At 43.9% G+C, this 17,494-nt stretch overlaps 1 protein-coding gene across 4 annotated transcripts in view; it reads left to right on the top strand.

Annotated features, from left to right (window-relative positions):
* chd7 (chromodomain helicase DNA binding protein 7) overlaps positions 1-17,494 on the top strand; it is a 70,947-nt gene that overhangs the window by 2,676 nt on the left and 50,777 nt on the right. For 3 of the 4 annotated variants that reach the window (XM_035633259.2, XM_035633262.2, XM_035633261.2), the window contains exon 2: positions 15,682-17,282. In XM_035633259.2, the coding sequence (XP_035489152.2) occupies positions 15,803-17,282 (1,480 nt within the window). In that variant the 5' untranslated portion in view covers positions 15,682-15,802. Of the gene's footprint in view, positions 1-9,934; positions 10,025-15,681; positions 17,283-17,494 lie in introns of all 4 variants that reach the window. The other variant, XM_035633260.2, reaches the window with a different exon arrangement.

A 17,494-nucleotide genomic window follows, 5' to 3' on the forward strand; every position in this document is an offset into this window, starting at 1 on the left:
ATTTGGACAGATAACCTGCCGTTTTATTCTCTTTGGAAGTTCTGCTTATTGGTTCAAACTCAAATTAAGAGTTGCTTGTGTTAACTTTGACTGGTTGGCAAAATTAATACTTAGGCATTGCAATGAATTTTAAGAGAATCCAATACGTTGGCAGATATTCCGAGAACAATCTCTTTTCCTATACGATATTGCAAGGGAGGATTTGTTTTGAGGTTTATTTTTCTGCCTGATGAAAAATCTGGTCTCTCGTTCCCTTTCTTGTTTATACTGTGTGCTGCATACCATGAGGCCTGAACGATGTAGATGTTGGTCATTGCAGTGTCCAACGTCCTGCCAGTGTGCCTGACGTGGCCTCACACACAGCCGGGGAAATCCCTGCCTCCTTACACTAGGGGTCAGTTTGGGGATACACCACATGAAGAAAAGTGACTTATACCCTACAAAACACAATATCAAGATTCCACATAATGCTCGTTCTCCACATGTACAAGTCCATTATCTTATCCCAGGGCATTCAAAGAAGCATTTTTAATTAGCATATAAATGTGGACCACTCCATTGCATGACTGTGGCCGTGTTTAGTCACTTTAGCCTGCGGAAGAGCGAATGCGGCCCTTTGTTTTGGACAGGTGTAGATCAGTGTGTCACGTCCGTGAGTAAGCCGTTCCCCTGCTAGTTTGACCTATGAACCATTACTTTGATCAGTGTTGATTCTCTGACCTTTTCACCCACGATATGCCATTTTCTACTGACCTTTCGACCAACTCTGTTTTCATACTGCATCTGAATTTCTCAGAGGAAGAGTTCCAAACTTCTGAAGTGGAGGAAAGAGGGCCAGATGAGGAGTGGCATGTGCGTGTGTGTGTAAACTTAAAGATATTAATAAAAAAGATAGATAGGTAGATATTACCATGAAATATAAAAGCTCAGAAAGGCCTGACAGAGCCAGTGACTGACAGAAAGCTACTGGTTAGCCCCTTTTGTACAACTGTACAGATATTAATCAAATAAAATCAAAAGTACTTTAAGTCTAGTTTCAGCTTTCCTTTCCATAGAACGTCTTTATCCATAGCATCTGACTTTATTCCTTTGCATGTTATCCATCAGTGGTGGTCATTGTTTTGGAATCACAAACACTGTGACCTTTCTCTCTTGACTTTGGAAAAGTATTTCTTACCCCTGTTTACTTGTCATTCGGACTGTTGACGCGGTCTCTACCGGTCTTGTCTTCTCTCGTTTTGTGGTGCAGGTCTTTTACTTCTTGATCCGATTTTACTCGCAAGTCTGTGTTGTGGAGATTAGCTTTTGCCTGGCAGCTTGTAGCACATCTAGGGTAAATAGCACCTGGTGCTGCGGTGCTCCTGACGGACAGTTTAACATTAAGAGCCTGGTGTTGGGTGTCTGAGTCAGAGTACTGGTGTTTATACGGGTGGCCATTTTGTCTCCTATCATCATGTGTGGTGGCCCTGGCAGCCCTGTTAGTAGAGATGAGAAGTGGTGCTGTTGTTTGTCCCCTTCATTGTTTGTCTCTTTCATCTTGCCATCTATCTCTCCACCCCTCACCCACCCACCCCCTCTCTGCCCTTGCACAAGCGCCCTCCTCTTCTTTTGACTCTTCATTCACACCTTTTCTGTCTCTCTCACTCTCTCTTCATCTTTGCCTGTCTGTCTGTTTCCTCCCCTCCTCCCATTTCCAGCCAAGAGGTTAGCGGGGGTCTTTAGCACCATGGTGAATTTCAAAACCGGGTGTCATGATCATCTCTTCTCGCTCTCTCTCATCCCGTCCTCTCACCTGTCACTCCCTCTGTCCCCTGCTCCTCACTAGTGTCCCCCATCCCCCTCTGCAGCAAGGGCCTTTTGGACCAAGTGCCGTGCCTAGAAGAGAGGCTGGTGTTAATATAGCTCTCAAGTGTTTGTGTATGTGTGTGTGTTAGAGGAGGCAGCCTTGTCAAGTACATCTATGACCCATATGTGAGCCTGCCTTTTAATCTATCCCTGACCTCGCCCAGTGTTGATGCATGGCACATCCTGTTTTTACTCTTCATCCTTTTGCTCTCATACACCGTCTAACCTCACTGCTGCTGGGAAACAAATAAGCAAAGCTGTATTCAAGGACTCTCCACTGGAATTTTCAGTGCCACAAAAACGGCCCAGTTGTAGCATCTGAACATTTTTTCACCTCTCCTCGTTTTTCAATCGTCTCCTTGGGTGATTCACATGGCTGATGGAAGGTTAAGGGAGGCTCGCTTGTGGAATCAGCATCCAGTTTGGAAAATGGAGTGTGTTAAATGTTCATTTAAGCTCAGCAAGTTATTGTTGTCTCGTTTGTTGTGATTATTAAATTGTATTTTATCAGATGAAAAAATATGCTCTCTAAATATCAGCATCGGTCTTTGAAAATCCTATTCTGATCGACCACCATAGCAGAGCACTGACTCAGGAAGTGTGTGTGTGTGTGTGTGTGTGTGTGTGTGTGTGTGTGTGTGTGTGTGTGTGTGTGTGTGTGTGTGTGTGTGTGTGTGTGTGTGTGTGTGTGTGTGTGTGTGTGTGTGTGTGTGTGTGTGTGTGTGTGTGTGTGTGTGTGTGTGTGTGTGTGTGTGTGTGTCAGGAGAGACATTACCCCTGAGCTTTAAAGGAAGGTCTCTGGAAGTTGATTGGTTGTTAGTAGGCAGGCGGGGCAGGGAAGGGAAGCAGCCAGTATGAGGGGAAAATGGTCCAGACCTGCCTGTCCCATTGAGGGCATGTCAATAGCAGTGATAGATTAGCGAGGCGTGGGGGTAGCATGCCCGACAGACTGGTCTATGTACTTGTGTGTGCGCACGTGCCTTCCTGTTTGCTACAGCATAAAAGCAAAGGTCTGTGTTTTCAGGATTATGAAAAATTCATAATTTCCCCATTGTGGGACGAATGAAGGATTATTTAATCACGAAAAACATTTTTTTTAAAAAATGTATTCATATTAAAAAAAAAAAAAAAATTGAGGTCTTAACTGAAAATACAGAAAGTTCTGCTTGTGATGCTCTTGTTGCTCATGATGACAAATCAGTCAACAGCTCAGGACTTTTTGAACAGTTGGAGGAGACTCACCATTTGTGACGTACCCTGTCGAGTTTACCTTTTGAAGTTGTAGTTGTAGCAGGGTTTTTCCCCAGAGCCTCTAACAGTGGCAGTATGCTGAGGTAATGACTCATTTGCATCTTTGAGTTACTGTTTCCCCATCACCTGTGGTGGTTTGATCACTGATATACATGTAGGTTTACACCCTCCACTTTGATAACTCAGTCGCCAGTATAGGTGATTATATATGTATACATCAAGTAAGACCAAATTAACTTGGGGGATACTTGTGTATATATATTTTTTTATTTGAAAGGAAATTTACTTGATGCATCTGATGTCACTATTTGTCAATTGTCTGATGGAGAGTTGGACATGATTCAGTGCAGTGTCCGGTCTGACATTAACACTGACCAGGGTTAAACCTTCATTGGCTGGGATCCTGGAGTGCTCAGTGTGTGACCTTTCTCCCAACCTCAGTTGAATATCACTCAGATGCAACAGTCTTAATAACGGAGTCAAACTTCAACATACATTCAGTAGACCAGTTTCATACGCATTTCGTTTGCATCTCTTTATTAGAAACACCATATTAACACTGGTTAATTACACCATTTGCTCTCATACAGCCTCAGTTCTTCATGGCATCATTGCATTACGTCATTTCTGCAGATATGTCAGCGGCACACTCTTGCTGCCAGTCTCCTGATCTACCACGCCCCAAAGGTTTTCTATTGGATACACATCTTGGGACTGGGGAGGTCACTGAACATCACTGAACTCACGGCCATGTTCATGAAACAACTTTGAGACATGAAGCATTATCCTGCTGGAAGTAACCATTAGAAGTTGGTAGAGGGATGAACATGGTCAGCAACAATACTCAGATAGACGGTGTAATTCAAACTGTGATTGATGGGTATTAAGGGACCAAAGCTCATCAAGAAAACCTTCCCCACACCACCACCAGGGGCCTTGACTGTTGACACAAGGCAGGTTGGCTCCATGGATTCATGCTTTTGACTCCAGATTCTGAGCCGATAAGTTGCAGACTCAGCAGAAATCCAGCAGCCTCAATTTTCTTTTTATGGCCACAGGAGTGGAACCTGATGTGGTATATGCTGTTGTAGAACATCCACTTCAAGGTTGTTTATTCTGAGAAGCTTTTCTGCTCAACATAGTTTCACACCAAAAACCATGCCACAGTTGAAAGTCACTGGAGTTTGTTCCCATTATGATTTTCAATATGAACATTAAAGGGGCAGTAAGCGACTTTGGAGAAAGCTTGCTTGTCTTTTTGTTGTTGTTGATGATTTGACTGCACTGAGTGCAGTCAAATCAGGTACGAACGCGCAACCTCAGGTATGGGAGACCGACAAGCTAACCACTAGGCCAAAACCCCTGAGTTGTAGTGTCATTCGCTAGCATGTCCATTAAGGTGTTGGGGAGTGATGTTTACAAACTGCACCATTTTTTTTTCAATTTACATAGCCAGGTCTGCGCACAGAACCCAAATCTAGCGGGCCGTGAGGAAATTGCTTACTGCCTCCTTCACTGTGACGCTCTTGCCCTGTATCTATGTGATTTCATATATCGCACTCCTGCTACACGATTGGCCAATTAGGTAACTTCAAAATTAGCCCAGGTGTTTCTAGTAAGGTGCTCGGTGATGGTATATTGAGTCCAGGAATGTTGCGTTCACCTCATTGTTGCCCACAGATCTGGTGTTTTGGTCGGCTGCTGTTTTTCCTTGATGTGCATCATGATTTATTTGCCAAGTCTGTTTCCATTGCACTTTTCCATTTGGCTGGATTTGATGCATCCACTTTTCCACCTCAGCCAACATAGATTTTTTGCAGAACATGTATCATTTTGCACTCAGGCCCTTTAATGACCAATTTGAAAATACAATCATGTAGTGGGAAACCCACATACAGTCTGAAAAACCTTATCAAGATAAAAAAAAGGGACACAGTCTTCTTTTGTAGGGATTTTCAACGGGTGGTTACACCAATTACAGACAATAAATGCCTTGAGTCAAAATGTTTTAAAGGAAAACTGCTGCAGAGGTCTTTCAAACAGCCATCACCCTGGCTCAAGCCATATATTTATGAGTTTAGCCTTATAGCATTTAACATTCTTCCATTGACCTCACCATGTGTGAAACCCTTTTGGAATATGACCCAGATTTGTCTTACAAATCTTACATGATTTACATTAGCCATTTCCAGCTTTTTCATACCATATTTACCTGGTGACCTCTATAGTAATTTGACCAGTTAGCTTGTCACAACATTTCACAGGAATCAAAGTTGAAAAAAAATGCCCCCCTCTTTCATCATTGGTAAAAAGTTCTGGGAGCGATATTTTGGTTTGTTATGTCGTGAAACCCCGTGTGCAGTGACTTGAAGGAGGGTCATTTTTGTCGGTCAGCTTCTGTAGAGGTCATATCCAAATTTTGTTAATTTACTCTTTGACTGACTTGCATCAGTTCCTGATAGCATTTCACTGTGAACAGCGTCTGCTCAGCTCAGCCTTAATAATAACATAATTGTATCCAAAGTAGAATGTAGAAAAATATTCAGTGTGATGTGACATTAAATCTAATACAGTGGCAAGTGAAAGGAGGTGGCACTGGCAGTGTCCTTGTGTCGGTGGAACGGTTAAAGTTTCAAAGAATTCAGGGCAGCCCTATGCAACACTGTTTGGACGTCCAGCATGTGACAATATGAATTTTGGACTTTAGATTTGGTAAGATTTTGGATTTTAGTGTTTGGAGGCTTTACATAAGGGAGGAAGAAACAACAGTGCAGTGACTAAGGACATCAGGTATAAAATACATTTTTACTTTCTTGTCTTTCAGTCGCTCCCTCTCTCAATTTAATACACAACAAATATCACTGATTTCCGGAGATTAGACAGTCAGCTGCAGAAACTCTTAGCATGTAGGTCACTTTTGGGGATATTGCATAGACCTGCATTCATATCCTGTAGACGTACCCTAACCCTCAACCACAACAACTTGCCCACAAATCAGGTCTTGTCTAACTGGGCACATGGCTTTTGAACCCAGTTAGACAAGCTGTCCCCCACTTAACTGGTTCTAAGTTTGAAATTTGTCCCCAATGTGTGGCCTATGACTGACACTCGACCTCCCCAAAGCAGGCCCCCCCCCCCTCTCCTCTCTATCGCCCTCTGTGTCCTCTGTGATCGGCTGGAGAGCCGACCAGTGGTTTTTCCTACCACATGGTAAAGGCAGGGAACAGATTGGATAAACACAGCCCTTTCCTGCTGTCCCTCCCACCCCCCACCATCCACTCCTCTCCCCCAAGCGCGCTCACACATACACACACTCTCCCCGACATGCACACTGCGCACACACATACTGTCCATTAACGACGCAGCCGTGCGTAAAATAACCAGATTTTCTCGAGCTTCACTGCTTCTCTCTTTCCTCTCTTGCTCTCTTGATTCCCCCCCTCCTCCCCATCCCCCTCTTCTCCCTTCCTTCCTTCCGGGCCTCAAATCCTAGCCACAAACACACGGCCCTGCATCCCCTCACTTGAGCGTAATTACACACACAGCTAGCCAGCTCCTGCGTGCTGTCCTCCATTTGGGAACAAAGGTATAAATTATGGCGACTTAGATCCTAGTGGTAATGGGAGGTGGGTGTGTGCACACATGTCCTCCAGAGGAAGAGGGAGATCCATGCGTCTAGTTGGGTTGTGTTGCCCAGCTTTTTGTGTAGTTTGTTTCTCTGGCTTTGTGTTGTTTGTCTGTGCCCGCCTGCCTGAGTCTCAGAGGAAACATGGTGCTGTTGACATGGCTGAGATTTCCTGTCGCAAAGCCTGGAGGCTACAGACAGTGTAGCCGCCAAACTTGACAGCACAGACAGGACTGCATGGAACTGCTGTTGGCTAATCGCGCTTCCTCCTTTCTTCCCTTACCGCAGACTTGCACTGCGCACACCAAGTGACTTGGAGTTGTGCAGTTAGTTTTGACATTTTAGTTGAGTTAGGACACAAAAAACCAGCTAACCTCCTTATTTTGCGCAAAGTTTTGCGATCGTTTAAACTGATGAAGGAAGGGAACATTGTCATCTCTCAGATCTGACCTTGTCCACCGGATTCCTCCTACTGAAAATGTACATTTACTAGGGATGGGAATCTTTAGGCACCTGACGATTCGATTTGATTTCGATTCAGAGGGCTACGATTAGATAATAAAACCTGAAAACATTAAAAGCTGCTCTTATCCACAAATGAATAAAAACTTATCTTCCAACAAAATCCTCCTGTTATTGGCAATGAGCATAGAATCCCTGAGATAAAAAACAAACCTACATTTAGCTGTAGCCTACACAGCAAAGTTGCTTAGCTGGTGGAAACTGAACGTTAAGAGCAGGGGGAGGCTACGTGCTCCAAGGCGCAGGGGAAAGGTCTCTTTCCGCAGGGACACTTCTGCCTGGAATGCTCGCGTTTCTCCTTGCAAAATTTGAACTAGGAGGGGAAAAAAGAAGCACAATTACGTACGCCAGCTTTTCATGCAGCGGCTGCCGGTTGAATCATTCCGGTAGGTTGCTCTTGTTTAGCCATGCTAACACGTAAACACGACGTGCGCGGTCTCTGCACAAGGATCGTAGCGAACGTGGCGGATACAGTCTGAAGCACGGTGATGTTAAGTTGCATCTCAATGTTGAAAAATGAGTTGTAAAATTCTGATTATTACTTTTTCTGCATCGAGACATAATCGTTCAAAAGAGAATCGCGATGCATCTAAGAGTCGTTTGTTTCTCCCAGTCCTAACATTTACCATAAAATGTTTAGAACAAGAAAAGGTGTTGCACCATGAATGGCAAAGGGACAGCAGGTTTTAATTCCCACAAGCTTAACATACCTCCATGCAGTCTGAAAGAACTTATCAGTTTAATCACTGTTGGAACTGGTAGAACTGAATGTTTGGAGACGCTTGACCCAAGGTTACCTGTCTGTCTTCACATACATTTTCTCATGTTTAATAGCCAACAAATGTATTTGTACAGTGTTTCTCCCTATGTGTATGGAGTTAAAATTGAACAATGTAGTTAAAAAGATTTAATTAAATGAGAATAGAATGGAATGGACAAAGTTTTGTTTCCCATACTGTACTCAGTATATTGTTGTACACTGAACAGTGCTATTTTTGACAAATAACTACGATAAAGTACATGATGTTGAGTGATGGGACTAACATTTGGCTCGTCAAAGGAAAAAAGTCAAACATCTCAATATGTACAGACTGTTACCCAAAGCCCTTGGACTCTACTGTTGTAAAGAGTTATAGGCCTTTTAGGCGAGGTGGCTCTCATTCACCCTCTTCTCAGTCATCTTCTCACTAGCTGCACCTGTGAATGGGCTTTGGACTTTGGTGTACTTTCACTAAATGTTTTGACAGATCGCTCATGTTACTGCCTTCACGAGTGTTGTCTCCATTGATTTTGGTAGTACAGCCAGGCGTTCACTCTCTGCCGCCATCACGCGGAGCAGGTGAGCGTCTCCGCCTGTGCATCGTGCATGAGAACTGGCCACGCCCCCTGAACAGCACAGGCTCCGACACAGACACGGGTCGCTCCTCCGGATTGGGAGTAGCGAAAATTGATCATAGACAAATTAATGAATTTCTTCAATACCGTTAGCAGCACCGATAACATCTGAGCTTATTGATACTACGGTCTTGCATAATTTAGCCCGGGGACACGTTTATTTCTGAGTTTCTGTTCCCATCCATAAATAAGTATATAGGGGAAACACTGAGGTACTTAATACTGTGATCGGTTCTTACATTTTTGGAAAATGCATAAAAAATGTAGATCAATGTAGATTCACTTTGTGTCCATAAAAATATGAGGATAACTGAGTGCTGGGGTTGTATGTGCATTGATCACCAGAGTTCCCGTTTGGGTTTTATGCTAGCCAAAAGCTCATATCTAAATGAACCACAGTGAGTGACATGCAATGCTGCTGGCAGTCAGAGAGCCCATTCAGTTTCACTAACTTGGCATTGATATTTTGTGGTTTTTCGGCTTGGCTGAACGAATGTCCCTCAATTGTTGTGGTTTGACGGGGCCGCACAGTCGGTGTGAATTGCTGAGCCTGGCTGGTGATCGCCAGTTCATTTATCAAGTCGGCTGAAACTGTACGTGTTAGAACCACTTGGTGATTATTTATGGTCAGAGGTGAGGAGGAGCTTGTGGAGCTGTTAATTATGTCATTGGACTCGCGGGCTCATGTGCCTGCCTCGAGCAGTGACACGACCAAACCCTTTCCTTTATTTCATATTTCATCTCTTTCAACTTTGTATAAACTGGGTAATAAAAACTGCCACTTCAAGGTCAAAGTCCTGATAGTTTTATTTTGGGACATAGTTTGTTTGGAGTTACAACACATGAGAGGAGCAAGGCTTTTAATCCTCCCATCCTGAAACTGTCTCCGCTTCCCACTCTGCTTTAGTTTAATTTCCCAGGAATTCCCAGTAGCCAACTGAAAGTTAGCAGGTTACATATGACCCCATAGCAACCACAGTAGCATTGTAACAGCACTTTACACAGTATTACTGTCTGTCACAGCTGTAACAATTGGTAAATTGATTGTTCAATGGATTTGTAATTTTTTAGAAATCAAGTGCTTTTCCTTTTTGTTTCATAGGCTCTATTGTGCCCCTGTTCTGTATGAAATGTGATAATTTTAATTTCCGATGTCTTTTAATCCATACCTTTGTGTTAGACTCATACATAAGCTTCTTCTTTTGTAAGAATATATGTATCCATTATGTAAGTTTGTCATTTCATAACGGCAGCATGAAACCTTGTTGTTTCACCATTGCCTTCTTTTTCCATCAGTGGATGGTTCATTGGAAGGACTGTTGGGCAGAGGCCTTGCTCTGTTGCTGGTACCATGTTATCCACTTCACTGCTTAACTCCTCATTAAGGTAAAAGATGCAGGAAGATTAATAGTAATACTTATATTTTATTCTATCGTGTAATTTCTCAGTTAACTGATTAATCATTTTGTCAAACAAAGTCTCAGATTGGAAAAATAATCTAAAATTTCTCAGTGCCCAAGTTGATGTATTCAGATTATTTTCCAACCAAGTCCAAGAGTATTTTCAGCCAATCAAAATGCTGTATATTGTTTGTGAAGTTGTCTGACGACGTATGGATCAATGACAACAAACTTACTTGCATAAGGAGTGATCGGAGACGACACTTCTGTGTCACTTGATTTGTTCCTGAGGGGAAATGCATTGCAATGATGTTGACATGTTCATACTGATGGTAGCACTGACTTAAAATATAAGGGCCTGTGTTGGTGTGGGTGTGTTGCTACAGTTACCAGTGAAAAGTGAAATCTGAGCCACCGTGTCCAGTGTGAGGGCTTATCGGATGCCAAGACACTACACAGCAGTTTTATGCACTTGGGGAAAGTTATGAATGCATAAATGATTATATTCCTTCCTGCTAAACACTACATGATATGTATGCTTGATTGTATTTGGACACTGGCCTATGGCAGAATCAACATTTTCTTTCCGATGCGGTTCCTCATGTTAGGGCGGATAGGGGCTTACCTCCTCTTGACTCTTCAACACGTGTACGTGGCGACAGGAGGCGGGGACGTGAGTGTGGTTGGCTAAATGCCTCATCCTTTGATGAGATTTGACTTCTAAAGTGGCACACTGACCGATCACCTAATTCCCTCTACAGTAACAGCTGGGCCTCAGTGCGTGCGTGTGTGTGTTCGCGCGCGCAATAGAAGACAGAAGACTTGTCTGTTCCATGACTGAGGGAGAAGTTAGAAGGAATATGAATCTCTTGCCCTTCCTGCGTACAACTAAATGTGATCTGATGAGCCTCAAGAGTGAAACACAAATGTACATGCCAACTTCTCACACATAAAGTAGCCAGGAAGTGCTAATACAGCTACATTTATGCTGCACATGGGGGGGGGTGTATGTGTGCGGGTGTGGGTGTGTGTGTGTTGACAGGAAATCAGTTGCCTTTGTAGTAGTTTGCAGCAAAGGATGTGAAATTACACTAGATTACTCACAAACACACACACACACATTTTTCTTCCTGTAGTGATTCGACACAGGAGGTGATGTAACCTCAGTGTTTCTTAGATGCTGTACAGTATATGGTACGATGGATCTAGTAGCCAAACGGTAGTCTTCTAATGGCAACTGCTGAATAGCTCTTCTAACTTTGTTGAGACCGGTTTGTGTGGAAAAAGTATTTAAATTAGGGTCTACTCAGAATTTACGAAATAAGGGGAAATTCGCCAAACAGTTGCTTAAATCACCTTCTTAATTGTGAAGTTTTTAGCCCTTGTTTTTTTTATCATTTTCATTATCATTTGCCCCTTGGGGCCTGGGAAACTGACTGGCATTTTCACAATTTATTTTGTTTTATAGGCTGTTTAAGTGATCAATGAAAAAATAGCTAGTGCTCTTCCATCTACATTTCCATGTATGCATGTGCCGCTGCATGTGTACAGTGTGTACACTTTCAGCTAAGCATCATAATAGACAAGTGATCATGTCATCTTCCATGGGCTGGTTTTCTCGTATGTACATACTTAACATCAAACTGTCAGATCAAAAGTGATGTGAAGATGGAGGTGAAGTGGAGATGAGTCAAACTATATCACACAGTACTCGAAATTAAAACTAATCTTATCTAATTTTATAATTTTATCATAGCATTTATACACTTTTTTGCTTAAAAATTTAACATTTTCTGCTAGGGACTAGGCATGGGCCGGTTTCTGGTTTCAAGGTATACCACGGTATCAATAAGCCAAGTTCCGAAACCACCAATGTTGCCCGTCATAAGGTCCCAATGGTATGAACTGTCCCCCCAAATTAAAATGACTATTCACAAAGAGATTTACGATGGAATATTTTGCTGTATTAAGCACTGAAACTATTTAATTTGAAATTATCGTTTGGTTAGTTTTTTTTAATGTTTTGTCCATATTTATATCTTTATCTAAGTTAAGTACACTTTAAACTGATTACTTGCCTTATCAATTATTATCTCTGCACTGTTTAGGCAACGGTACCATTTTAAAGTATCGATTTAGCACCGGTATCTGAAAAATCCCCAACCGATACCCAACCCTAGAAGCGCATTGCAAATTATTTATTTGATACGGATCTCTTACATTTAGTTACAGAAGGGTTCTGACCAAGACGTGTGCAGAGTAGGACATTATGCAACCACATGCAACCACAACACCAATACAACAAAAATAAAGTGAAATTGTGTGACACTACCCTTGTTCACTCATGGTATTAACATCCGTCCTGAGTGACCCGATCACAAGTGGACCACTCTTGAGTTCATCAGTTCACACCTGGCATTAGAATGTATCTACATGCGTCCCCAGTCACCACTTGTGATCAGAACTCGCCGCCCTGCTCTATATGCAAATATACAAGTACATCATTTCTCTTCACAAAGACCACATGATGATGGTTTTAGCCAGATACAGATGGGCCCATTGTTAATGGGTTTTTTTGGGGGTTTGTTTGTGCGTGAGTGTGGGGCACCAATTACCGTACTTCATGCTGCTTTACAATGGAATATTACCCATTTGAAAAAAAGGCAAACTTTAATCTTGGTCCAAAAAGAGTTCACGTTCACACTTCTAAAAATGTGGCCATGTGTCCCAGACCACCACTGAATGTGATCTGAGCGATCAAATCTCAGATGTGTCCTCAATATGTCTTGGGTGCGTTTACACCTGAACTTAGAGCTCTCCACTTGTCAGGTCACTCGGGACCGATGAAAATCCGATGTGTATGAGCGAGACACTTGGAGGAAGAGACTCGTTAACTGCTATTTACACAACAACACTGGCCCCAGCAGTAGGCCCAGGAAGGCAGTTTTACTGTAGTCCTATGTCATGCTAATGTTGACTGTTGGCTTACCACTGACTGAACAGGCATTGTTTATTGGCTCTTCCAAACTAGACACTGAACAGCAGATTTGATGGTGATGCAGTAAAGAAGCTCCTCTACAACTCTTTAGAGAACATTTGGGCATCTAGTGACTAATACTGGCACAAAAATGGTTTGGTCTTGGATATCATTTGTTATTAAAATGTTGAACTAAAATATATCCAGAAATGATACAGTTGTTGCTTAATAGAGAAAAGAATATCAATTTAATTTGACTTTCACTGAAATATTTTCTGCCAGACATTGTGTCTTGGCTCTACAGTGTTGAAGTTGTTTGAAACCATGTCCCCTGACTGCTTGAAGTGGCTTCATGTCTTTTGTGATTTTCTTGTCGTAAGGAACAACTTTGTAGGGGTGATTCTACTGAAGTTTGCTGTATGTTGTTGTGCTTTTACCTCGGCTGGGTCAGGCCTATCCTCGACAGCTATCTCATGAAGCTCAGTCTGTGCATGGTTAGTTGTTAAGTGGTCTTTTTAATGGCAAAGGATTTCTGACATAGTTTGCAGATGCCCTCTCATGAGCAATATGTGTCCAGAGAACCACCTCCACCTCAAATCTAACTCTGTGCACTGTAAGGCTGGTGAGGTCTGTATTCTGCCTCCTTCAATCATGCTTTTTTTACGCCGACTACGCTAGCTTAACTTGCGGTATAGTGTATATGTACGCCTGTAAATATATACTCTACAGTGTAAAAGAAAATTTAAATAGTGTGAGACCACACTGGACATATTGAATTACCAAGCATTACATTTTTTTGATGTTTTTGTTTCGCGATATATCACTACACTTAACATATTTACTCTATGTTGTAGTTGTGTTGCAATTCAAGTAAAAGGGCAATAAAACAAGTTGCAGAAGAAATTTAGAGCCTGTGAATTAATCAGTTTGAACATTTTTATCTTGTTGAGTAAAGCTGTAAAGTGTTTCTTTGATAATATCATTTTGACAGACAATACTGCTGCACTGCAATGCAGTTTCAACCTTTTGTCTCTTCTGTGGTCTGTATTTTCTGTAATTACCAAACTGTTGATAGAAATGTGAATACTGACAACTCTGAGAGACAAGTGAGCTGCCCAGGATGCATTAAGCGAGAGGTGGGGTGCATCCTGAGCAGGCTGTAGAGTCAAACACAGCTGCTAGCCTGCCGCTAAGACCTAAGGTGCTCCTTTCAAATAGTCAAAAACCACCTGTACCGCCAACATCTTTTACAGTAAGTTACATTATAACCTTGCGTGTGGAAGAATTAAGTAATTTTCCGGGGCACAGTTTAGCTGTACAAGATATTTATTTAAAATGTAAAAATAACAGTTTGTGTACACAATTTCCTGTGAGTAAGTAATCAAATACTTGTGCCCTGATACCTGCTGGTCTCTTGTCATTAACCTATAAGTGAAAGGGAGGAGAGGTGGGGGAAGAATGAAGTAAGGTGAAGGGTCGAGGGGAAATCTATAGCGTTACAAGTTGGATTGCGTTTTTTTAGCAGTACATTGAAGCAACAAGTAAACCTCCCCAATCACATCCCCGTCTCAGATGTGGCCCACGCCTACTCATTCATGCATGCTTTGATCCATTTACACTACCCTCTACCCTCTCACTCATGCAGACTGAGGTGTTAGTTTAGCCACCCAGTCCCTCAAATGTTGATTTTATTCACACATTATAACATAAAACACACCAAAAGGGGCCTCCAATTTTCTTTTTGTCACACATAAATAGCCATTTTATTAATAATGAAGTAGGCTTGTTGTATACATGCTTATTTTCCTTCAAACCCAGGGAAATTTTTCAGGCCCTAGTCTTCACACATCTGCCAGGACAGCCAGCTCAATGGCTCAGGCTTGCTGACCTAGTAGCTAACTACTGGCTGGCTGGTGTATGGAAAACCTCTCTGGTCTGTTGGCTGGCTGATTGCTGGCTGGCCGGCTGGCCGGCAGCTGCTGCTCAAACAGAGTTGCATCTGCTGGGCCCTTTGTGTGTGTGTGTGTGTGTGTGTGTGTGTGTGTGTGTGTGTGTGTGTGTGTGTGTGTGTGTGTGTGTGTGTGTGTGTGTGTGTGTGTGTGTGTGTGTGTGTGTGTGTGTGTGTGTGTGTGTGTGTGTGTGTGTGTGTGTGTGTGTGTGTGTGTGTGTGTGTGTGTGTGTGTGTGTGTGTGTGTGTTCTTTTGTTTGGTAGTAAAATGGAGGTGGGGGAGGATTTCGAGGCAGTGGTAATATGAAGTGTGTTTTGGGGTGTGTGACTGGATTGTTTTTTCTGAGGTCTACACAATTGATTAACTTGCTAAACATGCGGGTGAATCTGTCGCACCGCTGCATAACATCTAACATGGCTGCTGAGATTTTTCTAACGCATGAGTGTGTATGATCCTGAAGGACTTTCCCTACATGAAGTGTACAGTTGGTCCATACAAAAAGATAAAATGATGCATGTTGTCGGTGGTTAAGGTGAAATATTCCCAGTGTTTTCAACCAGTTGATAGGATAAGTAATCCTTTCAGCAATCTTGCTAGCTACTACAGGAAAAAATGAGTAGCTTTGTTAAAATGGGGACAGGTTAAGATATTCCATAACATATAGTCTTGTAATTATTAAAATATTAAAAATTCTTTATTTTTCCCCTTCTCCCACAGGAACGGTAATGTGGACCATGGAATAACAAGCTTCGAATTAGCAGCTAGCTGATTAGCTCCTCACTGCACAACACACCTCCCTCCATCTAGTCCCCCTCATCTGTGGGCCCCCTACCCAGCCATGGCGGACCCAGGGATGTTGAGTCTATTTGGGGACGATGCAGGGCTGTTTTCAGATGGATTAGATGGTTTAGGAGGCTGCTTTCCTCAGCAGCCTGCCCCTGGCCAGTCCAACCCCCTAGCTCAGCAGACTAATCCCTCTCTGAACCATGACCACCAGGGAAACAGGGGTTACCACCAGGGGATGATCCATGGTGCAGGGAGTGGCCCAGGGCAGCCTAAATTGGGGCAAATGTATGACCACAGCCCCTACACAGGCTACGATCAGTCTGGTGCCCCTGGAGGGCGGGTGATGGCCCAGAATGGTCCCAGCCAGGGCCCACCAAATGTGAATGCTGCCATGAATGGCATGGCTTCCCACTACCATAATAACCAAGCTAATGCCACTAACCCCCACCATGGGTACCCAGGTGATGCTTCGGGAGGAGGGGGTGGGGGTGGCGTTTGGGGCCAGCAGCAGCAGCAGCAGCAGCAGCAGAGCAGATCGGCATATCAGCAGCCTCCGACACAAACAGGGGGTGGCCCCAGTCAACTGGGAGGCTACCAGATGTCTCAAGGCAACTATGGTGGGATGCAAGGCCCACCTACACCCAATGCAACTCGCATGAACCAACACTACCCACCACAGAGCATGGCACCCCCTCCTGCTCAGGACCCATCTCACTACCTGGGACATGTTGGAATGGGAGGGGCCCAGATGAGACACCCACAGCCCCAGCCACAACCCCAGGGCTATCCCAACATGGGTCACACACCCCGATACCCACACTCCCCATCCCGACAGCCCCTGCATACCAACCAGCACCAACAGGGCATGGGGGGGTTTGGGGGAGGCCAGTACCCTGGCTATCAGGCCCAGTATGGAGCCATTGGACCAGGGATGGGCCAGAGTGCTAATGCTAATGTCAGTACTAACACCAGCCAGGCCATGGGACCGGGGCAGCTTGGCCAGAGGTTTAACCAGGGATCAGGCCCAGCAGCTGGGCAGCAGGGGCAGAGATATCCCCCTGCACCACCACACCAACCCCAGCCCCTTCAAACCCATCCTGCCCCTATGCAGCAGCAGGCAGGACAGCAGGGCCAGTCTATGCACCCTCTAAACCACATCCAGCACCCCCAGAATGTGCCCCAGTCTCAAAATCAACCCCAGTCCAACCTCCCCCCCCCAGCTCAGGGATCTTACCCCTCCCCCGCATCAATTTCTCCCATGCGGGTTTTGGGAACCCCAACTCCTCCTCCCCAACAGGGCAGACCACCTAGCGCAGGACTAGCCGGGCCCCCAGAGGTTGCAGGGTACACAGCCCTGCAGTCTCCACCCAATGCAATGCCCCATCCACAGAGAACTCCCCAAAACCCTTTATCTGCCCAACACCAGCAGCCCCACAACATGCCCCCCAATGCAGGGCAGATGTATCCCTCTATGGGGCCGCATCGTGCGCCACAAATGGGTCCAAATAGGCCTCAGCTCCAGCAACAACAAGGTAAGCACCAGACAGTAAATGCTGTCTCATGTTGTTGTTTCATTGGTCTGACTTGGTGTTGTGGTGCTGGTAAATTGAGCAATGACAGCAAAAAAAGCTGTCATTTGCTGTTAATATGTTGGTATGTGAATTGTGAACTAAATCCAACATGTTTCATCCTGTGTGATTTTATCCTTACACTAATTCTCCTACGACCTCTGTGTAAATTGGCA

The sequence above is a fragment of the Scophthalmus maximus genome, chromosome 5 (genome assembly GCF_022379125.1).
Source record: "Scophthalmus maximus strain ysfricsl-2021 chromosome 5, ASM2237912v1, whole genome shotgun sequence".
NCBI lineage: Eukaryota > Metazoa > Chordata > Actinopteri > Pleuronectiformes > Scophthalmidae > Scophthalmus > Scophthalmus maximus.